At 47.2% G+C, this 24853-nt stretch overlaps 1 protein-coding gene across 5 annotated transcripts in view; it reads left to right on the top strand.

Annotated features, from left to right (window-relative positions):
* Scn10a (sodium voltage-gated channel alpha subunit 10) overlaps nt 1–24279 on the top strand; it is a 94264-nt gene extending 69985 nt beyond the window's left edge. For 4 of the 5 annotated variants that reach the window (XM_076577354.1, XM_076577353.1, XM_076577352.1 and 1 more), the window contains 8 exons: nt 1543–1716; nt 7932–8054; nt 8963–9247; nt 13233–13286; nt 14323–14460; nt 15299–15403; nt 18918–19188; nt 22669–24279. In XM_076577354.1, the coding sequence (XP_076433469.1) occupies nt 1543–1716; nt 7932–8054; nt 8963–9247; nt 13233–13286; nt 14323–14460; nt 15299–15403; nt 18918–19188; nt 22669–23864 (2346 nt within the window). In that variant the 3' untranslated portion in view covers nt 23865–24279. Of the gene's footprint in view, nt 1–1542; nt 1717–7931; nt 8055–8962; nt 9248–13232; nt 13287–14322; nt 14465–15298; nt 15404–18917; nt 19189–22668 lie in introns of all 5 variants that reach the window. The other variant, XM_006986723.3, reaches the window with a different exon arrangement.
* The last annotated feature ends 574 nt before the right edge of the window (nt 24280–24853 follow it).

Raw genomic sequence — 24853 nt, 5'->3', positions numbered from 1 at the left:
AGTAAAATGAAAAAAAAACTTGAAAATTATAGAAAAAGATAAAGGAAAAAAATCAGCCATTTTCCTGTCACTCAAAGAGAAACTCACTTTGAAAATACTTTGGTGTAGTTCTTCCCAGCTTTCTTATACACAGAATATGGAAATATAAAATAAATGTATGTATGCATTCTATGGTTTCTCAAGAAATTTCCTCAGGAAATATGCTCATACAAACTCATGTAACAGCCACAACATACTTCATTATAGGAATGTTGCCATCATTTATTCAGTCGTTACGTATATTCATACCTCACACGGATCTCACATCTTCAGCACTGCCTTGGAGAAGGTGAATACTTGTTGGAAATTTTGAATGACAATCAGAGATATTGAATGATTGTCAGAAATACTGAGTGATTTCAGAGATACGGAATAATCATTGGAGACATTGAATGACGTCAGAGTTATCAAATGATGGCTGGAGATTTTGAATGACTATTACAGGTGTTGAATGACCATCAGAGATATCTAATGACTGTCAAGAATATTGAATACTAGACAGAGATGTGGAAGGATGGCCGAAGATGTTGAATGGCGGCTGGAGACGCTGCTTGCTGGAGATTTCTGAGTGCCCTCCTGGCTTAGGTTTGGTCCAAGAGGTTGAACCAATGTCTCTTGATCCAGGAGTTTATTGAGGTGCACTTATGGATGAAACAGGACAGCAGGGTGGCAGGAAAAGCAGCTGAGAGGTCACATCTGGCCTCAGCTGATCCCACAGGAGCCCTGACCACTCAGGGCACCACAGAGTTGTCCCACATGGAGGCAAACCAGACCTTATAAACCCAAGCATCAATGTCAATGGCTAGGACCGTCCTGGAGGTGGGGGTCTAACCTATGAAACACGTCCCAAACCAGACTCAATTTGATCCAAGCCATAAAGCCACCCCTGGCAGCTGGGGGGTTGAAGCCTCATGAAAAGTCATGCGGACACTGATAGCACCCAGTGTCTTTAGCACATTTTTAAAGGTAGATTGACTAGCTACTTCACAACCCCAGTCCTTCCTGAGAGTGAATCCCCAACGGACACACCAAGACTGGGGTCGATCTCTGTTCTTTTTCATCTTTATCTCTGATAATAGGAAAAGTTGGCATCTCTTTTAAATTTTTATTTCCTTGATTACCTGTGAGATAGAACACTCATTTTCAGAAGTTTCTTGGCGAGTCTTTCTTGTGGACTGCCTGTGGACATCCCTCTATGCTTTTATTTTTAAAAATAAGTCACTGCAAATATCCCTTTGGTTCACTTCCAAAATCCAATCTGAGGTTTCTTTTCTCACTTGTATCCAACAGCCCTGTGAAGTAGCTGTGTGTCCCTGGGGGCTGCAATGTCTTGGTTTATATCCCACAGTGCATCCTTCTGCTGTCCAGCTTGGATCCTCAGAGTGAAAAAGAAAACTCCGCCATGCCAGCTACTAAGGCTATTCTCCGGAGGTGGTGGGCGGCGCTGGCTCCCTCCAGTGGGTCAGGCCCCAGTGCTATGGGCATTCTCCTCCCTTCTTGCAGGCCTTTGAGGATAGCTACCTGGAACAAAAGCCCCGAGTGAAGTCTCTGCTGGAGTACACCGACAGAGTGTTCACCTTCATCTTCGTGTTTGAGATGTTACTCAAGTGGGTGGCTTATGGCTTCAAAAAATATTTCACCAATGCCTGGTGTTGGCTGGACTTCCTCATTGTGAATGTGAGTGGCTCTGTGAGCACTGGGGGGGATTTCCTCATTGGGACTGTGAGTGGCTCTTGTGAGCACCGTGGGGGTGGTGCTGGGATCTCACCGTGAACGGGAGCTGCAGCTGGTATAGATGTGGCTCTGACCGCTGTCTCTCGGGGACTGCTTTGAGCACTGAGAAGTCAGGATAACTTTGCACATCAATGAGTGGTAAGCCCCGGGAAATTCAAAATTCGGACATAGTTGTGACCCTCCAGTGAAACTGCAGGCCTCCAGATTCTGTCAGGTAAAACTACTCCAGCCTTCTGCCTTCATATCCAAAGCAAGTCGGCACAGGCACCGAGGCTTCCTTCTTCCTTCACCCGTTGCCGGGGCTTTGGACCTCAGGGCGCCGTGGTCTTCAAACAGAACCTGCCTGCCTGCTAGCTTTGTGGTCTGCAGCCCTGGCTGTGCATGTAGCATACCCATGGAGCTTTTAAAAACGCGCTGGGCAAGCAGGACACTGGGAGGGTCTGGTCTTTCTGGTCTTGGGCGAGCTCCGGGCAACAGTGTTTGTAGGTGTTTCCGGTCATTTCCAAGGTGTAACTGTGGTTGTGAACTGTGCTGAGGACACTGGCTGTCTGTGGCACCAAGGCAAGAGAAGGTCCTGCTGGAGCTCCTGGGTAGGGACTCAGCATCAGTGGGTCGGCATGTGCCCCACACACACTCTGCCATCACTCACATGTCTTAACCGCTCCACTGCTCTGCCCCCTTTTAGGCCATCTTGACTTTTCAGTGTGGCAACCTGTGTTACTTGTTCACTGCTGTCTAGCTGAGGATTTCTGGGAGCAGGGTGAGCCATGGGTTGTCTGTCTCCCTCCCCCAGCAGCCACCTGCACCAGGGTCTTGCACATCAATCAGAGATGTCAGGAAACATGTCTATGTCTGGTATGTGCCTGCTGAAGCTGACTGGGGTCCAGTACAGAACATTCTGTCTAGCATAAGTTGGCAATACCTCCACCACAGGCCTGCATGTAACTCCCTTCTCTCCTGATGCCAGGGGTATCAGGTCACTGTGCTACAGGGACTCTCTGAGAGGCCTGAAAGCTGAGTCACAGGTGACAATTCTGTGCATGTGAAATAATTATTCACAAATAAGAAGAAAATGTTTTCTTCTGTCTTGCATCCTGCCAAGAGCTTTTGCTTGTGTAGACTTCATTGTTTTCCAATGCTGATCACCTTAAGAAGTCTCTTCTTAAGCTGGGCATGGTGATGCACCCCTTTAATCCCAGAACTCAAGAGGCAGAGGCAGATGGATCTCTATGGGTTCGAGGACAGCCTGGTCTACAGAGTGAGTCCCAGGGCAGCCAAGGCTATGTAAAGAGACCCTGTCTCAAAAAGAATAAGAAGAAAAGGTAGTGGTAGTACTAGTAGTAGAAGGGAGAAGAAGAAAAAGAAGGAGGAGGAGAAAAAGCAGCAGCCTCTTCTTCATTGTGACTGTCTGTCCTTCCTTCCACACTCCCGCTTCCCATCTCTTCAGCTATTAACCCTTCTTCCTTCTTTCCTTTCTTCTTCCAAGAGCCCATCCATCTCCACTTCTTTCGTGTGCCCTTTTCCTTCTAGCTATCCCTTTCCACTCATCTTTTCCTCTTCCCTTTTCCTTGCTTTCCTCTGTCCATTCACCAGTTGGTGTTTAGCCCTCACATCTCTCTTTGGATGCTCCTTCTAACCAAACAGCCAGTCCCTTAACCTTCTGCTCACCCACTCCCTCATCATCTATCCAAGCGTACATCTGCTCATTCGTCCATTTATCCTATGGCCTACGATCTTTCCATACTTCCTTTTCCAATCTCTGATGCTGAGTTTTAAATGTCCACTGAGGATCACCTGGGAAGAGAGTCTCAACTGAGGACTTATCCAGTTGGCCCGTAGGCATGTCTGTGGAAGATTGCGTTGGTTGTTAAATGGGTTTGGAAGACCCACCCTGAAGGTACACTGCACCCTTTCACGGGCTGGCCCCTGCATTGTACAGCAGTGAAGACATATGGGTAGAAGCAGTGAGAGATCAGGGCAGCAACCCCTTCACTGATCTCTGCTCTGGCTGTAGGTGTGATATGAATCGCTGCTTGATTCTGCCTTGATTTCCCCACCGATGGGCTGTAGCTTGGAACATAAGTCAATTAAACCCTTCTTCCCCTTGGCTGCTTTGTGTTGGGCTGTCTTTTCACCCGTTCCAACATGACTTTGTTTTCTTCCTTCCTTCCTTCCTTCCTTCCTTCCTTCCTTCCTTCCTTCCTTCCTTCCTTCCTTCCTTTCTTTCTTTCTTTCTTTCTTTCTTTCTTTCTTTCTTTCTTTCTTTCTTCAAGACAAGGTTTCTCTGTGTAACCCTGGCTGTCCTAGAACTGGCTCTGTAGACCAGGCTGGCCTTGAACTCACAGAGATCCACCTGGCTCTGCCTCCTGAGTGCTGGGATTAAGGATGTGTGCGACCACTGCCCAGCAATTCTTTCTTTTCTTGCATCTATGAAGTATTTATTTAAATCTTTTAGATGCAAAATTGCTATGTGGAGTGTCCAGGAAACACAAAAGCAATAGACAGTCAGGCATAGTGTTGTATGCCTGGAATCCCAGCACTGGAGAGGATGGCAGAGGAAGACTGGGAATTTGGGGCTAGCCTGGGCTATAGAGTAAGACCTGTCCCAAAAAAAAAGGAAAGGGGATGGAATGGATGGGAAGAAGAGAGAGAAATGAAGGGAAGGATGGTAGGAAGAGAGGGAAGGAGGAGGAAGAGAGAGGAGAGGAGTGGAGAGGAAGAGTAAAGAGCATAAAGGAGAGGGGAGGAGAAGGAAAGAAGGGAGGAGGGAGTATGGAGGAAAGGGAGAGAAAGATCTGTTGTTCAAATTTCTAATGTCTTATAATAAAAATCCCAGAGCCAGGTATCAGGGTGAGAGCTGAAAGATCAGAGAAGCAGAACAGCCAGCCACTAGTTCTTACCTCTAGGAAATCCTCAGTCTAAAGAGAGTGAGTTCCTGTCTCCTCACGCCTTATATACCTTTCTCTGCGCAGACGTTACTTCCTAGGATTAAAGGCGTGTGTGCTTCCCAAGCAAAGGCATGAGATCTCAAGTGCTGGGATTAAAAGTGTGTGCCACCACTGCCTGGCTCTGTTTCCAGTGTGGCCTTGAACTCAGAGATCCACGTGGATCTCTGCCTCCCGAGTGATAAGATTAAGGGTGTGTGCTACCACTGTCTGGCCTCTCTGTCTAATCTAGTGGCTGGCTCTGTCCTCTGATCCTCAGGCAAGCTTTTTTAGGGTACACAATGTATCATTACAGAGATCTACTCTAGGAGTTTACACTTCAATCTTCCAACAGGCAAGACAGACACAGACAAGTAACTGTATTAAAAGGGTGGGGGTCAATGAACACTGCTGAGGACAGTTTCCATTGAGGAGACAAAGAAACACGAACATTCTTCCACTTGATGAGTGGAGTGGCTTGGAAAGCTTCCGGTAGGAGGTAGCATTAAATGTGGAGCACAGAAGCGAGAGCAGAGAGGTGCCAGAGGAAGGCCGATCCTACCTGAAAGCATAACCTCGGCCACAGGTACAGACATGGAGAACCATTGATCTGAGCAGAATCTAGAAAGGCAGGCTGTGGTCACATGACCCAGGCTGAGGGCGGGACCTTACCCGAGATGCTAAAGTCCCAATGAAGAGTGGAAGTATGAGGGAACCAGGGTCGTAACCAGGATTATAATAGAGTATGGAGGAGAGAGATATAGTATGAGCACCTGACCAGTAAGCTGGGGACCTGGCGGCCTGAGCAATACAGGAGGTGGCCTTTGCCAGGGCTGTCTGCTCCATATGCAAAGTTGGAACACGAAACAGCCTTCCCTGAAGGATGTGCAAAAGATGGATGTGAAACTGGCCCTGAACCTTGCTGTCCTCAGCCAGGCAGACAGCTGGGTGCCTGACGGTGTCTGGAGCCTTGTGTTAATGCAAGAAGGAAGTCTTTTCTATTCTGTTTGTTGTGGTAGTTGGCCTGGTAGAATAGACCACCCATTCAGAGAATGGGCATCGTTTCAGACACAAGGACCTACGTGTCAATTTCTTGCTTTGTAGAGTCCTGGTACAGTGGCAGAGTAAGCAATTTAAGCCTTCAGCACCATGCAGGACGTTGTGTGTCTGGGTCACAGCCCTATCAAGCAAAGCTTGTCCTCAGAATGTCTCCCCCTAGTACCTTGAAAGTTCCTGCAAGGGGTACCTGATTTTTCATGACAGCCTGTGTCCTTTGCTGTCCCTGGGATACCACCTAAAGAGAACTGGCAGACTATCAGGGACTCACCGCTAAGCTGAACTTCAGATGTCTATTGAAGCTAGATCTCAGACCACTGTCCACCTGCGAGAACACGCTGACTTGTGGTCTGAATCCTCCTCTCCATTTGACTCCTGCATTTTACAAAGGGCAAAAGTGTCGGAATCCAGCAGGTCTTGAAAAGCCAGAGACCAAGAGGGACCTAAACATATACATACAAGCAGGATTTATTCCAACCCAATTTTCTAAGCAAATACAATCAAGACTAATTTTAAATCCCTCAGAATAAGCATATTAGTTACTTTTCTGTTGCTGTATTAAAATTCCATGTCCAAAAGCAATTTAGAGAAGAAAGGGTTTATTTTGGCTTATGGTTCCAGAGGGATAGACTTCATCATCTCAGGGAAATGTGACATCAGGCAGGGAAAGCCCAGCAATAGGAACAGGAAGCTGGATGATCACATCTTCACCCTCACACAAGAAGGGGGGAGGAGGAGGAGGCCGAGGAGGAGGCCGAGGAGGAGGCCGAGGAGAAGGAAGGCAGACAAGACTACAAACCTTCAAAGCCAGCCCCCAGTGATCCCAGTGATGCATCTCCTCCAGCAAGGCTCTACCTCTTAAAGGGTCCATAACCTCCTCAAACAGTACCACCAGCTAGGGACCAAGCATTCAAATACATGAGCCTGTGGGAGACATTTCTCATTTAAACCACCACAATGGGCTTTAATTATAGGTCCAATGAAGGGATATCAGCTCCCCAAATCTCTGGAAGTCAATCAAAATATCAAGGCTCTTGGGGCCCAGCTAGCACCCTTGGAGAGAAAAACAAGTTTGGCCACATATATCTGGGAATAGTAATGGGTGAGAACATATTTTCTTGCTGTGGTAGTTTGAAAGAAAATGGCCCCCATAGGGAGTGACACTATTAGGAGGTGTGGCTTTGTTGGAATAGATATGGCCTTGTTGGAGGAAGTGTGTCACTGTGGGGATGGGCTTTGAGGTTTCCTATGCTCAAGCTATGCCCAGTGAGACAGATCACTTCCTGTTGCCTGTGGATCAAGATGTAGAACTCTCAGATCCTTCTCTAGCACCTTGTCTGCCTGCACGCTGCCATGTCCTGCTGTGATGATAATGGACTAAACCTCTGAAACTGTAAGCCGGCCCCAGTTAAACGTTTTCCTTTGTAAGAGTCACTGTGACCATAATGTCTTTTCACTGCAATAAAAACCCTCCCTAAGACACATGCCCAGAAGTCCATGTGAATAATGAACAGGTTTTGAGCCCTCACAGAAGATGGGGCGGAAAGAATGTAAGATCTGGAGGAAAGAGTGGAGTGCTGTGAAATGCTGTCCTCGGGGTGTGGGGACATTGCACTCCTGAACTCACAGCAGTAGTCACCTGAACAGGACTGAGCCCATCAATATCCTCTCGTGATGGAGGAGGGGCTCACATGGCCCCACCCATCCCTGAGGCTCTATAGATCACTAGCGATTGCTAGAGGAAGGAGAGACATTTTCTTAGTGGTGTAGCCACTAGTTAGATGCCCTTGCTCCTGTAGGCAATCCACTGAAACTCCGTGTGAGACACACACACACACACACACACACACACACACACACACACACAGCATGAAAATAAAAATAATTGGAAGAGAAGGGGATCCGTGGAGGATGAGGGAGATAATAGAGAATCATAGAAGGTGAATGATTAAAATATACTATATATACTTGTGAAAACATAATGAAATCCATAATTGTGTATAATTAGTATGTGCTAATAAGCCTTTTAATTCAGTAAAAGCAAAGGACTTTCTAGAATTTCCCCCGGACTAAATAGACAGAGCAGAGACTGGGAGGTGGGGCATAGAGGTGCTTTCTCTTTCCACCAGCTGATGTTCTAGAATTCCAGGATAATGCATTGCTTTCTGCCTGTACCAGATCTCCCTGACAAGCCTCGTAGCAAAGATCCTCAACTATTCAGACGTGGCATCCCTCAAAGCCCTTCGGACTCTCCGTGCCCTCCGACCACTGCGGGCTCTGTCTCGATTCGAAGGCATGAGGGTAAGACCCATTTCAGAACTTCTCTGACCCGCAGCATTTGCCACGTTTTCCCCAACTTCCCCCACCCCCATGCCCTCCATACCCTGACCCAAAGTGACGGGCCCCACTTCCAGCTATCAGCTCTGTGTCGTCCCTTCCCGATCAGACCTTGGTGACACTGCACAGTCTAACTGCCTTGTCTCCCTTGTCTCCCTCAAGTCAGACTGTAAGAACCTCCTTTCTCAAAAGCTACCCTCGGGACGTGGTCCTGGCTATTCCCCGCCTCCTGGACTTACTCTGAGCACCCACAGAGCACCCACTGCCCCACTTCCTATGACAAGCGAGCCTTTTCCATGACACTTACATGTAGAGATAACCTCGGCTCAGCACCTGAGCCAGCATCCGTCCAAAAGCATCTCTTGGACAATCTTTACGTCCTGTGGCTTTTCTGCGCCACTCACCCCTTTCCTTCTGTATTACTACCAGCCTCCGCACTGTCCTTCCTCCATCACCAGCTCAAAGCAATCGCTATAGCTTCCCAAATAACAGTGGATTTTTTAAAATCAGTTTGTGGGCTGGAGAGTTAGCTCAGTCAGTACAGTGCTTGCCTCACAAGCATGAGGATCTGAGTTCAAACCCCAGAACCCATAATAAAAGTATAATTTTAAAAGGCAGGCATGGAGGTGCACGCTTATAATCTCAGCTGGGGAGGAGAGCCAAGTGGCCCTGGGGCTCACAGGCAGCCAGCCTACCCCTTCCAGTTGAGTTCAAGGTTAATGAAAGACTCTGCCTCAAAATGGGTGGGTGGAATTCCTAAGGATGATGCTGAAGGCTGTCTTCCAGCCTCTGTCCAGCAGGCACATGTGTGGCAGAGAATAGGGAGAAGTGGCATTTTGGGGAATTTCAGGTCCTTTTCCATTTCCCACCAGGTAGTGGTGGATGCGCTGGTGGGCGCCATCCCCTCCATCATGAACGTCCTCCTCGTCTGCCTCATCTTCTGGCTCATCTTCAGCATCATGGGCGTGAACCTCTTTGCAGGGAAATTTTCGAGGTGCATTGACACCAGCAATAATCCATTTTCTGTTGTGAATTCGACCATTGTGACTAACAAGTCTGAGTGTGAAAATCAAAACCACACTGGCCATTTCTTCTGGGTCAACGTGAAAGTCAACTTTGACAATGTTGCTATGGGTTACCTCGCACTTCTTCAGGTGGTGAGTCAACGCTGAGATCCATCATTTCTATTCCTTTGACTGCTTAGTAAATGGAGCTTCCAGATTCTTCCAGATGATGCTACATAGAGACATTACATGAGGCAGCATTAAATGTAAGCGGAAGCCGTTCTCTATTTCCATGGACACCACTAGACTAAAGGTCCTTACTGATGCGTGTGAGCACACAGGGCTAAATCTAGCTAAGTCTGCCTAAGATAACAGAATAAAAAGATGAGCCATCCATGGGGCAAGATGCACAGAACAGGCATGTATATATGGTTCCATCTTTCACTTCTCATTATTTCCTATATGATAACTAATTATAGCTAATTAAGTTTGTTGTGATGGTGGATAATATTGGTGATAACAAGGAAATGTGTCCATACTATTCACTTGTACCTCACTTGTCTATATCCAGTTTTCATTCAGTCCTGTGTTTATTGAAGTGTGGTTACGATTACTTATACATCTGTGGCATCTATTTGCCTAAGAGTTTCTATATTCCACCCTCTGTTCATGCTCATTCAGGGAACAAATAATCTCTGTAGCAGTGGCCTGCCAGGTACTTAACCCCTGGAAGTAACAGTCAGAACTGGGTGCAGGACCTGGGGCTTCATGAGAAAAGCAGACAAATACATTATTCAAACAGCCCATCAAATGCTGTAACAGGCTGGAGAGAGCAAAGTTTCTTTCATGCCTGAGATATGCTACAAAGCACACCCACTTTTAAGACCTCAAGGATGGTAAGACTGGGCTAGAGAGATGGCTCAGTGAGAAAGGGCACTTGCTATGCAAGCCTGAAGACCTGAGTTCAGATCCTCATTACCCATGAGCAATTCTGGGTATACATAACCGCACTCACCTATAACCCCAGGCTGAGCATGTCAACCAGACAATCCCACTGAAGATAAAGCCTGAGCTCCAAGCTCAACGACAGATCATGTCTTAAGGGGAAAGGGCAGAGAACAATGGAGGACATTAGACACCTCCTCTGTCTTCTGCACACACATGCATTAAAACACACACATACGCCACATACACACACACACACACACACACACACACACACACACACACACGAATGCTAAAACTGGAAACAGGAAATGTGGTCTCACTCCCACTTTTAGATGTATATCTATTCTTTATTTTGATATTGAAAATCGATTATTTGTTTGTTTGTTTGTTTGTTTGTTTGTTTTACATCCCAATCACATTTTCCCCTCCCCAACACAATCCATTCCTCCTCCATTTCTGTTCAGAAAAGGGAGGCTGGAGAGACGGCTCAGGAGTTAAGAGCACTGGCTGCTCTTCCAGAGGTCCTGAGTTCAATTCCCAGCAACCACATGGTGGCTCACAGAAAAAGGCAGGCCTCCCATGAATATCAGCAAAACCTGGCATATCAAGTTGCCGTAAGACTAAGCACCTCCTGGTATTATAACTGGGCAAGGCAACCCATTATGAGGAATACGGTCCCAAAAGCCAGTAAGAGTCCGAGACAGTCCTTGTTCCCACTGTTAGGAGACCCACAAGAAGACCAAGCTACACAACTGTAACATATATGCAGAGGGCCTAGGTTAGTTCCATGCAGGCTCCCCTGTTGTCGGTTCAGACTCTGTGAGCTCCTATGAGCCCAGGTTAGTTGTTTCTGTGGGTTTTCTTGTGACCTCTCTGGTTCTTACAATCCTTCCTCCCTCTCTTCAGTGAGATTCTCTGAGCTGGGCCCAATGTCTGGCTGTGGGTCTCTGTATCTGTTTCCATCAGTTGCTGGATGCTGCCTCTCTGATGACAATTGGGCTAGGCACCAATCTATGAGTACAGCAGAATGTCATTAGGCATCATGACACTGATATTTTTTTTCTCCAGTCATGTTTGGTTCTATCCAGGTCTCTGGGCCATCCAGCCTCTGGGTCCTGGCCCTCCAGGCAGTGTCAGGGGTGGGCTCACTCTTGTGGCATGGGTCTCGGGCTGGACCAGTCATTGGTTGGCTACTTCCACAATCTCTGTATTCCTTACCCCAGCACTTCCCATAGGCAGGACAGACTGTAGGTCAAAGGTTATGTGGCTGGGTTGGTGTCCCACTCCCTCCACTGGAGGTCTTGCCTGGTCACAGGAGATGGCCAGTTCAGGCTGCATATCCCCTGGTGCTTGGAGTCTTAGCTGGGTCATCCTTGTAGGTTCCTGGGAGTTTCCCTTGTACCAGGTTTCTACCTCACCTGAAATGGCCCCCCTTTCCAGTCACCTCTTTTAGTACTCTCCCCCACCCCACTCCCTCATGTTCCCTCATGTTCCCGTCCCCACCCGCTCCCAATCCACCCATGAAATCTCTATTTCCCCTTCCCAGGGAGATCCAAGTGTCCCCTCCCCCTTGAGCCTCCTTGTTTCTTAGCTTCTCTGGGCTGTGGATTACAGCATGGTTATCATTTACTTTACAGCTAATATCCACTTACAAGTGAGTACATACCATGTCTGTCTTTCTGGGTCTTGGTTACCTCACACTGTAGTGAGTCTTTCTCCGTCCAGCTCCCAAATAATGGCATGGAGACTTATTAATTATGAAAGTTTGGCCTTAGCTTAGGCTTATTCCTAACTAGTCTTATAACTTATATTAACCCATTTCTATTAATCTGTGTGTGCTGACACATAACTTGTGGCTGTTACCTCTCCTCCTGCATATCTTGCTTGTTCTGCATCTCCTGACATCTCTCTCATGTACCTCGATTCCTCCTCTTACTTCCTCTCTCTGCCCAGAAGTTCTGCCTATACCTCCTGCCTAGGTATTGGCCATTCAGCTCTTTATTAAACCAATCACAGCAACACATCTTCACACAGTGTACAAATACCCCACAACATCACTTGGGATGATTTTTTCTAGTTTTATCCATTGGCCTGTGAATTTCATGATGTCATTGTTTTTAACAGCTGAGTAATAGTCCATTATGTAAATATACAACATTTTTCTTTATCCATTTTTCAATTGAGGGACATCTAAGTTGTTTCCAGGCTAGAAACTCAAAGCAATTCCACTAAAATCAGGAAGAAGATAAGGCTGTCACTCTCTCCATATCTATTCAGTATAGTACTTGAAGTTCTAGCTGCAGTAATAAGACAACTGAAGGAGATCAAGGGGATACAAATTGGAAAGGAAGAAGCCAAAGTATCATTATTCACAGACAATATGATAGTATACATAAGCAACCCAAAATTCTACCAGAGAACTCTTACAGCTGATAAACACCTTTAGTCAAGTGGCTGGATACAAGATTAACTAAAAAAAAAAATCAGTAGCCCTCCTATAAACAAACAATAAACAGGCTGAGAAAGAAATCAGAGAAACAACACCCTTCATAATAGCCACAGATAATATAAAATATCTTGGTGTAACTCTAACCAAGCAAGTGAAGGACCTGTATGACAAGAACTTCAAGTCTTTGAAGAAAGAAATTGAAGAAGATATCAGAAGATGGAAAGCTCTCCCATGCTCATGGATCAGAACTAACATAGTAAAAATGGCCATCTTACCAAAAGCAATCCACAGATTCAACACAATTCTCACCAAAATTCCAACACAATTCTTTACAGACCTTGAAAGAACAATACTCAACTCCATATGGGAAAACAAAAAAACCCAGGACAGCTAAAACCATCGTGTGTCTTATTCTTATGTCACACACATTAGCCAGGAAAGTGACTGAGAAAATGGCAACCCCAACAGAGCATAGAACAGCCTGTGCCAGTGTCCCTGTAGCAAGCCACTCGAGTCCCAGTTCAGGCCATGCTCTAGAAAGTTCCATGTCTTCCATACCACACTACTCTGGGTTACTTGAAATCATGTGAGATTAGTTCAGTCACCCAGAGACTTCCTCTCTTCCCCTCCCCCCCAAGTCTCTTTACTTAGCATCCCAGTCTCTCCCACTGAGCCACCATGGACTGAGAAGAGTCCCATTAGATGGACAGACTCTGATTGCCCTCCACTTCTTGTTTCCAGGCAACATTCAAAGGCTGGATGGACATTATGTATGCCGCTGTCGATTCCCGAGAGGTGAGTCTCAGCTTCTGGTGCGCATGGCCTTCCCCTCTGTGAATCCTGTTGCACTGACTGTATCTGTGATGAAATTTAATAGCTTTCCTGCCAGAAGAGTCAGACTTACACCACTTCCCACAGCCCATCTCTGTGGCAATATCCATCTGCTACGTGTTTGGGCATTTGAGCTCAATTAGCCTTCTACGAGTGTTCCTCCGGCTTCTCAAGCACGTCTTTCACTTACTGAGGCCGTCCACAGACAGCTGGATAGCAGTGGTTTTATTGGTTACTTTTCCTGTTGCTATGACCAAACACCTGACAAGAAGGAATGTAAAGAAGGGATCATTTTGGCTTACAGTTCAAGGGGACTCGGTCTCTCACAGCCTAGGAAGCATGACAAGAGTGGGAGGCAGCCGCTCACATTGCAGTCCCAGTCAGGAAGCAGAACAGACAGGAAAGAACTGGCTTCTTCCTGTGAGACTTTCAGTCTTAAAAGTTCCACAACCTTCCCAAATGGCAGCACCAACTGGGGCCTAAGTGTCCAAACACTAATGAACCTGCAGGAGACATTACACATTCCAATCCTAACAGTAAATGGGTAAGGTCCCTTCCTGCCATGGCAGGCACAACTGATGTCCTGCCCACCCTCTGAGCCCCTGGAGTCCTCTGGAATTCCCATCCTCTGTCCAAAGCCTTTCTTTAGTTCATCAGATATTACTCAGGGGCCTCTCCCAGCAGGACAGGGGATGGGCTGTTTCCAGGCGGCTCTGATTAGTAAGTCTCAGGAGTTGATAGACAAGCATTACAGCTTCCCTGTTTCTTGGTGGTCCCACTCTGAGGTGTGTTCTCCATCAGGATGGAGCTCCAGTTGCCTACAGCATCGGCCTAGCCAATAAATGATACTCCTGCATCAGCCTTTCTCATCTGCTGCTTCTCCCCAAGTCCTCAATCCTGCCTTACAGGATAAAGTACCAGGGCCTTGTTGCGGGGTTAGCTTTTAGAGAAAACCTGAGACATGCCCCTCCTCACATCTCCTGCCCTGTCTTGACCACAGATCAACAGCCAGCCTCAGTGGGAGGACAACCTGTACATGTACCTCTACTTCGTCGTCTTCATCATTTTTGGAGGCTTCTTTACACTGAACCTCTTTGTTGGGGTCATAATTGACAACTTCAATCAACAGAAGAAAAAGATAAGTGGGGCTCGAGTGTCTTGGCCATAGTAATGGATCTTGTACTTCCTATTCCCTGGACAACTGTGGCCTCGCGGCTAAAAGCCAATGGCACAGCGCTTCCTGTCTGTAGCACCAAGCTGATATCTGTCCCCTGGGTTTGGTCCTCACCACTGCCTGGTGCCTGATGCCGCCACTGCTGGGGGAGCTGTGTTTGCAGGGTTGTAAATGCTCCCCAAGGTTCCCATCCTCCAATAAAGTGACCTCGGTCTTCTCAACTGGAGCCAAGTGTCACAGACGACTCCTTACAAAGTACCACTAGGGTGGGAAAGGACCTGTGACTCTAGAACTTTAAGCCCCAAGGGACTGAGTTAGGACACCTCAGGAAGGGCCAAGGCCTCAGGCACTGGCAGAATCCCAACCCTCTTGGAATGGAAAAGAAGATTCATGCCTCCATACTTCCCTTGGCTTCATAGGACCCTAATCCCAAATATTTATTTACATTTAGAATATAAAATATGAGTGCTAAAGGTATAAAGGCTTCCTCTTTGTGCCTGCCTCTTCTCCTGTCCCAAGCCCTCTCTGCTCTTACACTGCAGAACAGACACTAGCTTTGCTTCAGAACCCCAGGCAGCGGATCACAGCCAGGGGCTCCCCTCAGAGTTTAGCAAGCATCGTGCTTTCAAGCATGGCGCTGGGGAAGAGCATTTGACTGCAGGACCCAGGCAGGGGGTCTGCAATGGGCTCATCCCCTGATTCTTCCTGCTCAGGAGATGAGAAGATTGGAATGGTCCGCAGGCTTTGGCATCTCTGGAGGGTCTTGTTATTTTAATAACATCAGTGTGTCCTGCTCCTCTACCTAGGGGGTCAGGACATCTTCATGACAGAGGAGCAGAAGAAGTACTACAATGCCATGAAGAAGCTGGGCTCCAAGAAGCCCCAGAAGCCTATCCCACGGCCCCTGGTGAGCCCCTGGGTTTCTCTCTATCAGAGCAGGTTTGTGAGTTCAGCTTAACCTGGGCTGAGTAGATGCCTGGCCAGCACCGTATGGAGGAGATTCTGGGGCAAGTTTAAGGGTGGAAGTGATGAGGTTCCTAGGCCCCCAAAATAAGAAGTTTAAATGAAGTGAAAACAGTGGTTACTTCAAATAAGCTTGTCTGACGAGCTCTGCATCTCTCAACAAGTGGCTGAATCATGGCTTTGGAAACAGGTCATGAAACAGAAAGGTGTTAGAGTTTCTACATCAAGGCGCGGTCCTTATATAAATTATTTCAGACTTGGTGAGTACAAGGTGTTGGAACATTTACAGGAGGGAAAGGGAAATTTATCACCTTTGCCACACTTTACTTGTAAATAGTGAGTATCAATTTGATGCTGTTCTAATATCTGCGAAAAAACATTGGATCAGGATGGCAGGAGGTTCCAGACTGTACTGGCAGAAACGTACTACCTAATCCCGTAAGATGAAGATGACTGGGTTTGGATAAGTCTGAACAAGAGTGTGTAAGGCTTCCTGAGGGCCTCTCAGGACACACACACACACACACACACACACACACACACACAGTGCTGAGGAAATAGCTATTGGTGAAGTACTTACCTTGCTAGCACAAGGACCTGAATTCAACCCCCAGAATCCACATCTATAAAGCTAGGTGTGGTTAGGCACTTGTCCTCCGAGCACTGGGGGAGCAAAATCAGGCCGATAGATCCCTGGGGCTCACTGGTCAGTCAGCCTGGCCTACTTAGCAAATTCCAGGCTAGGGGGAGACCCTGTTTCAAGACAAGATGGATGGCACCTTAGGAACAATACCTGAGATTGCCCCCTGACCTGTATACACACACACACACACACACACACACACACACACACACACAGTGCACAAGCACATGTACAAAATCCAATGGGTGGGAACAGGCTCAAAATTAAAGATTCAGGTAAAAGGCTGTGCCCAGCCAATGGGATTCAAGTCAGGGGTTATAGAAGCAAGCAGTTGAATTCCATGGCCTTCACGATCCCACACCAGTGCTAAGCTACTGTCTGAACCAGAGTCCTGTGTTTGGGCCACTCCTTAGAATAACCAAGGTTCTGATACCTTTCTCCAGCCTCTCCCCTCTTATCAACAAGCCCACAGGCCACTGGAACTTCTTCTCCTCGTTGTCCCGGGAATAGGGTGGGCTAAATTTCAAAAGTGCCCTGTAGATACAAAGGCATGGGTCAGAGGGGAAATTGTAGGTGGATACCATTGCTTCCAATAAAGTCTTAGATGGGACCCTCCATATGCCCCAGTGGTGGCATAAGGTCTGTCCTCCGCATGAGGAGGGGAGTGGGCCTCACTGCCTGCCTCTGCTCCTGGGGTTCTCCATCTGTTGGGAGGAGAATGTGCACTATTAATTGACCATATCAGTACTCTTAGTGGAAAAGCATGGCTTTTTCTTCTCTTTGTGATCCAAGGCTGGTGAACATTAGCCCTTGTGTTCCCAATCAAGAAAAGCTGAGACAGGGTTGGGATATTTCAGCAATGCTTTGCTATCTTGGGGAAACCATGAGAGCAGTGTCTAAGCAGAGACCATATCTGACTGTTCTCCAGAGCCCACAGTCCTCGGTCCATCCGTGCTCTAGGCAGTGTTCACATCTTGATATCACCTGCTTGGTGACATGTCTGATCATAGGCCCTCCCTAAAGTCTAGAGCCAAGAAAGAAACTCAAGGGGAAAAATACCTACTTTATCTTAATGTTACTGGAAATTTTGTGGTGCAAGTCCAGGCTCTGGCAGCCCTAACAAGTTGGGTTCTACCTCCCATCCTCAAAATGCCAATTAAAGAGACAAGTGAGAACGAGAACCAGTGAAAGGAGGTTCTTCAACATGGGCCATATTGGTAGGAGGGAGGAATAAAGAAGTCCTCCCAAGCCCATCTTCTACTTGGTTTAAATAGAGAACAAGAGATACGCATAGCTAGGAGGCCCTGGTCAAGTGTGGTCTTGCCCGTCACTGACCCATCATTCACTCAACTCCGCTCTGTCCTGCAAGGCAGCCTGAGCAGTTGTCAGAACTGTGTGAAATCTCTTCCTGGGAGACAAGTTCCCCTCTGGCTGGCACCAGGCTGTAGTCCTTCACTCAGCGTGAGACTACTGGGGAAATTCAATTGCTCGGGGTCCGTTGTGCCAATAGTCTGACGGTCAAAGGGAGGGGCTCAAACGTCTCTTTAGAACACCCCCACTTCTGCCAGGACAGCTGTACTAACATCTGTCCTCCCAAGACCAGCTCTCTTTCCATCCAGCATCTGTCTCTGGAATGTTCCGCTGGTGTGTTTAGGAGCCCCAAGAGATCAAGCAGAGCATTGGCAGAGAAGTTCTGCACCCCCCAGGTGTGCGGGTGCTTCTAATGGCAGAGCTAACTCAGTACTACAGAGGGACTCCCCAAATCGTACATGCACCCCACCCCTTGCCTCTGGTCAAGTCCACATTCTAAATTTTGTCTTATCCATAGAAAAAGTGAAAGGTTCTACAGGACTGGACAATTTTATTCTATGATGTTCTCTCTCATAAAAACCACTAAAAGCAGGTTTCACATGCTCCACATTATAAGAAAATAATAGACTCCAGGCTCATCATGTTATCATTCACCCTCCATCATCTCCGAGTACACAGAGGGTTACCAAGATGTGAGCCCTGCCCACAGGCTGAGCAGGGGAACAGACAAATGCTGGAATATCTAACCCGAATCTGAGGCTTGCTTGGTTTAATTAGAAGTCATATAACCAAGAATGGACCTCTTTTTTTTCTTCTTCTTCTCCATTTCATGATGACATGGAAGGGCTAAGTGGCTCGGCAAAGCCCCTCCCATCCCAGAACATAAGCCAACAGTCAAGCAAAGAGCCAGGCCCTTTGTGGTCCGAGTCTCTGCTCTAACCCAGCAGGGTAGCAACCCACCCGCACTGTGAAGCAACAGCAGGGGTCAGCCTGTGGTAGCAGCTCCCTCCACCCACTCAGAAGCTTCTGGAAGCATGCTGGTAGGACGATGGCAGGTTCTTCTCTCCACCCCTGGTAACCACACATGTGGGACCCTGAACACAGTATCCACTCAGTAAGTGCCTCTGTACAGAATTAGTCAAGCTAGTCGGGTGGCTATCAAATGCTGAGGTGTGGTTAATGCGCAGCTGCTCATTCTATCTTCCATCCACTCAATTTCTTAAGGTCTTTCTGTATGGCAGACATTATACAGATGCTAGAATTTGAGCTGTGAGCAAGATGGACACGATTCCTGCCCTCACAGAGGTTGCAGTTTGGTGATAGAGGCAAATAGTTAGCAAAAGCCACACGCGTGTCAACTCACAGGCTGGAGAGATTGCAGCAAGGGAAAGCATGGGCGAAGAAGCCAAGGATGCCCAAGACGGAGCCTACAGAGCTCTCATAACTAGGAGTTGGATGAAGGAGGCTGGAACAGGCTGGCCTGATACCTCCCTTTCTTTCTCAGAATAAGTACCAGGGCTTTGTGTTTGACATCGTGACCAGGCAAGCTTTTGATATCGTCATCATGGTCCTTATTTGCCTCAACATGATCACCATGATGGTGGAGACTGATGAGCAGAGTGAGGAGAAGACAAAGATCCTGAGCAGAATCAACCAGTTCTTCGTGGCCGTCTTCACGGGCGAGTGTGTAATGAAGATGTTCGCCCTGCGGCAGTATTACTTCACCAATGGCTGGAATGTGTTCGACTTCATCGTGGTGATCCTGTCCATTGGGAGTGAGTGGCAACCATGTACTGGGGGGCTTCATGGGGTCGTTTAGCAGCTCTCTCTTTTCAAACCAAGGAAAGAGCCAACTCACTTTAAAACTCTGTGTGTGTGTGTGTGTGTGTGTGTGTGTGTGTGTGTGTGTGCAGGTCTGTGTGCAGGTCTGTGTGCAGGTGTGTGCAGGTCTGTGTGCAGGTGTGTGCAGGTGTGTGTGCAGGTGTGTGTACAGGTGTGTGTGCAGGTGTGTGTGCGAGTATGTGTGCAGGTCTGTGTGCAGGTCTGTGTGCAGGTGCATGTGTGTCATGATGTACACGTGGGGGTCAGAAGACTCCACATTGTTTGATCCAGAGTCTCTATCGTCCTCTGCTTTGCACACCAGGCTAGCCCACAAGCTTCTGGGGATTCCCGTCTCCGCCTCCCATCTTGCTGTAAGAGCACTGGGATTGGATTACAGACACATGCTCCCATACCCTGCTTTGTAGGGCCTTACCCACCGGGCCATTTTCCCAGCCTCAACTTGCTTTTTCAACACACAATGGCACAGGTCAGAAGAGCCCGATATGTGTAGTCTTCCAAAGGCAGCAGACGTTAAATGCCCCAGGATGTTCACAGAAAAAGAAGACGTTCAGTGGGCTTCGCTGTTATCATGGGTGACAGAAAAGTGAGGGACTCAATGCAATGACCAAAGCTGTAAAGACACTGTGCTGTTGAAGGTGCTATATTTTGGGTGCAGTGGTGTCTAGAGTCGGAATCTGGTGTGAGACACGGAGCTGACTACTTACTGAGTTCTGAGCACTGGTGCCACAGATCAACAGCCCTTTGACGGAGATGTCATTGACCTTATTAATTAAAATGGAACCTCCGAGATTAGGAATGTTATCAGGGTAACGGAGTCTGCAGGAGGCAGATCTGAAGTTAGACGAGTTTGTGTTCTTCTACTAACTAGCTCCCTCCCACCAACAACCAAGAGACTGGCTATATTTAGTTACTCTCCCAATGGCTGTGACCAAACACCTGACAAGCCGCTTAAGAGGAAATGACTGCTTTAGACTCGTGATTTAAGAAGGAATGCAGCCATTGTGGTGGAGCAACCCAGCAGCAATAGCATGAGGTGTGTGGTCAGAGTGTGTCCCCAGTCAGGAAGCAGAGAGCAATGGACGCTGGTGCCCAGCTCACCTTCTCCTTCTCATTCAGTCCAGGACCCCAGCCCATGGGATGGTATCACCTACATTTAGGGTTGCTCTAAAAGCTAGACTTTTCAGGAATGTCCTGAGACATGCTCTGAGCTGTGTCTAGGTTATTCTAAATTCAGTCAAGTTGACAAGGAAGACTGTCACCTCGTCCCTGGACTAGTGGCTTAACTGATGCTTGACTCCTAACAGGACACATCCTGCCTCACCAACTTTACATTGAGTCGTAAATACATCTTTGTCAGTTATATTCTGGCCCACCTGCTTCTCCTGTTAGAGCGCAGCTGTGGGTTTAACTTTCCATTGATTTACTACCGAGAGCTAATGGCATCTAGATAAAACTGTCAGCAATTCATCCCTCGCCCTACCCTCATGGCAAAACAGAGGCTTGGGTTGCATTTATTTGTGTGAGGTTTTAATCTGGCTTTACTTTATCTTGGTATTGCTGCTGGATTGTTGTTGGGTTTTCCAAAATATCTTTGAGTTAAGATTGACATACAAAAAAAAAATACTACATGAACTTAATATATACAACTTGTCAGGCTTGGAGATTTGTATATCCATGAAAGCATTTCCACTGCCAACACCATAAACATAGCCTTTGCCTCTGTAAGTCTAACTAACCACTTGTTAGTTAGTGATGAGATCTACCTTATTAGCCGGATGTGGTGTTGCATGCCTATAACCCAAGCACTTGAGATGCTGAGGCAGGAGAAATATTGTGAATTTGATATCAGCCTGGGCTATAATGAGTTCAAGGCCAGCCTTAGCTAAAGAGTGAGACTTTCTCAAAAAATCAAGCAGATGGTAAGAAACAAAAGGGGACTGAGGAAGATCTTTCCTCTATGGATTCTGTGGCTCAGCATAACAAGTTTCTGTTGTTGATTGGCTAGAGAGTTTTGGTTTTCATTTGTGTGTTTTGTTTCATCTATCTTTCCAAGTAAGAGATTCACAAGGACATTTTGGTGGGACCTTGCTTGTCTGACTACCCACATCAACGATACGGAAAGACCACATGTCCTGTGGCCCTGTGATGAGGGTTTCTAACTAACCGTTCCTGGTTCCCTCATAGCAGCCCTGTCCACTGGGCAGGGATCCCTTATAGACATAGAAACCACCTGAAGAGACCACCTGTCCATCTTTCCTCTTGTCCTCTCATTCCCCCTTCCCACCAAAAAGACATTTATTTTTGCAAGCTATGAATTCTTTCTCTTTTGAACAACCCTGGAAAAACTAAAGACACATACATTTCACATACATGATCTCATATTAGATGTCCTAGATATATACATGATGTATACATGATCTCAGATGTCACAGATGCATACTGCTTTTCTGGAAGGAGTATATCATATACTTGTGTGAGGGAAGAATGTTCTAGTCAAACTAGACTTTAAGAGTTTTCACAAAGAGTTTGTAATCCAGACGTATCCATGATCTCATATTAGATGTTATAGATGCACACATGATGTATCCATGATCTCATATTAGATGCCATTTGGGGTATATGCATTCTTCATCTTTCTTCCTTCTCATGGCTAGCATTAGGGGACATAACTGACCCTAAAAAATCCTGTCTCCAGACCCTAACATGGAGTTCAAGTACAGCTGGAAATGAAAGAGATAAATGAAATCCATTGTGCAGACAGCTGGCCATTCAGAACCATTCTTGTCTATCTGTCAGCAAGTGGCCCAACTCCTAGCCTTCCTTATAATTAATGCGAGTTCCATGCAATTATCTGTGGGACCGTGTGCCAGGAACTGAGTCAATCTTCACAGGAGGGGATGGGGAGATGAATCACAGGGGGCCCTGGCCTACCCGGAGCACAGAGCCAGGGTGGGGAAATGGGTATGGTGGGCTATGTCAGGCTGGAAGCAAAGCATTGTGGGCATGTGGAATAGACTACAGTCACTTCCAGCTGAACTTGGCTGTGGAAGAGAGAGGGTTGTTTATTATGATGATTAACACATATTAATTGAACAAATTAATGGGATTCACTGTGATATTCCCACACATGCATGCATGGCGTGTTGAAGAAGACAGGGTTTTAACCATAGAGGCTGACTAATAAGATGTTCTGGGTAGGGAGAAAGATAAGAACACAGTAGATAGGTCAAAAAATAACCTGAGGGAGGGATGGCTACCGCAATCGACGGTTACTGACAAGTCAGGCCAAGGCACAGACTCCTTGAATATGGATGCCTCTACTGAGAAAAGAAGAGGAAATATGATCATAGCCAACTTAACCAGAGCTCATGGTTTGAGACACTAATTAGATAATTTTCCACCCTCTTTCACAGGTCTGGTGTTTTCTGCAATCCTTACGTCACTTGAAAGTTACTTCTCCCCTACGCTCTTCCGGGTCATCCGTCTGGCCAGAATCGGCCGCATCCTCAGGCTGATCCGAGCAGCCAAGGGGATCCGAACACTGCTCTTTGCCCTCATGATGTCCCTGCCTGCCCTCTTCAACATCGGCCTCCTGCTCTTCCTCGTCATGTTCATCTACTCCATCTTCGGCATGGCCAGCTTTGCCAATGTTGTGGAAGAGGCTGGCATCGACGACATGTTCAACTTCCAGACCTTCGGCAACAGCATGCTGTGCCTTTTCCAGATCACCACATCAGCAGGCTGGGATGGCCTCCTCAGCCCCATCCTCAACACAGGCCCCCCATACTGCGACCCCAACCTGAGCAACAACGGTACCTCCAGGGGGAACTGTGGGAGCCCAGCAGTGGGCATCGTCTTCTTCACCACCTACATCATCATCTCCTTCCTCATCGTGGTCAACATGTACATCGCGGTGATTCTGGAGAACTTCAATGTTGCCACAGAGGAGAGCACAGAGCCCCTGAGTGAGGATGACTTTGACATGTTCTATGAGACCTGGGAGAAGTTTGACCCAGAGGCCACCCAGTTCATTGCCTTTTCTGCCCTCTCGGATTTTGCAGACACACTCTCTGGCCCTCTTAGAATCCCAAAACCCAATCAGAATATATTAATCCAGATGGACCTGCCATTGGTCCCTGGAGATAAGATCCACTGTTTGGACATCCTTTTTGCCTTCACAAAGAATGTCTTGGGAGAATCTGGAGAGTTGGATTCTCTGAAGACTAATATGGAAGAGAAATTTATGGCAACTAACCTTTCCAAAGCATCCTACGAACCGATAGCAACCACCCTCCGGTGGAAGCAGGAAGACATCTCAGCCACTGTCATTCAAAAGGCCTATCGGAGCTATGTATTACAGCGCTCCTTGACGCTCTCCAACCCCCTGAGAGTGCCCAGGGCTGAGGAGGATGACGCGCCACTCCCTGGTGAAGGCTACGTCACATTCATGGCAAATAACAGCGGCGGGCTCCCAGACAAATCAGAAACTGCTTCTGCCACATCGTTTCCACCATCCTATGACAGTGTCACCAGGGGCCTGAGTGACAGCTCAATGCACAATGAAGATGAAGTCACCAGTAAGGAGGGGGGCAGCCCTGGACCTCAGTGAGGACACTCCAGCGTGCACGGGGCAGGTTCAAATATCGTCCTCTGCCGTGGCCTCTTTCCCTCGAGAGGTGGTACTCATCTATGGCCTTACCCATGCATGCCACTGGTCTCTGTGCCAGAGTTGAGTGGGGACATCCTTGAGAAAGCCCCCATACCAATAGGAATCAAAAGACAAGGATACATCTCCACTTTGATGTCTCTTCTGATTTCCAGAAAATGTCACTGCTCCATTTATTTTGGTTGTGACTAGAGATATGATTTCCCATGACCAACCTCTCAGAACCAGACCTTCTAGAGACATGTGGCAAGGACATTTCAGATGGTCTCGAGTAGTCTTAGAGAAGCACATAGGGAGGGCATTGCTGATTTGGGTTTGCATGACTGCATGCTCACAGCCTCTGGACAGCACCTGTGAGACAGCCATTAAAATGAATATTTTTAAAGGTATGGCAAGAGTAACACATCTTTGTGTGTGTGTGTGTGTGTGTGTGTGTGTGTGTGTGTGTGTGTGTGTGTACACATGTACATGTGTGTTTGGAGGTCAGAGGTCAATCTCTGATATCATTCCTCAGGCACTTTTTGAGATGAAGTCTCTCACTGGCCTGGAGCTCTCCACATAAGTTTGGCTGGCTAGGCAACAGACCTACCTACCTCTGCATTCCCAGCTCTGAGATTACATGTGCACTCTCTGAATGCCTGGTATTTTTACATATGTCACAGGGTCAAATTCAAGTCCTCATACTTGTTTGCAAATTGAGATATCTCCCCAGCCCCCTAGCATTATATCTTAAAAGTATCACTTTGTTTGTTTTCTTAATTGTGCTACACTAACAGGTACCCTGAGCTACTTCTCCCTCACTCTGTGCGACACTAACAGGTACCATGAGCTACTTCTCCCTCACTCTGTGCGACACTAACAGGTGTCATGAGCTACTTCTCCCTCACTCTGTGCGACACTAACAGGTACCCTGAACTACTTCCCCCCTCACT

The sequence above is a fragment of the Peromyscus maniculatus genome, chromosome 7, assembly GCF_049852395.1.
Source record: "Peromyscus maniculatus bairdii isolate BWxNUB_F1_BW_parent chromosome 7, HU_Pman_BW_mat_3.1, whole genome shotgun sequence".
Lineage (NCBI taxonomy): Eukaryota > Metazoa > Chordata > Mammalia > Rodentia > Cricetidae > Peromyscus > Peromyscus maniculatus.
Note: the sequence above shows the minus strand (reverse complement) of the source record. Positions and strands in the feature narration are given on the sequence as shown.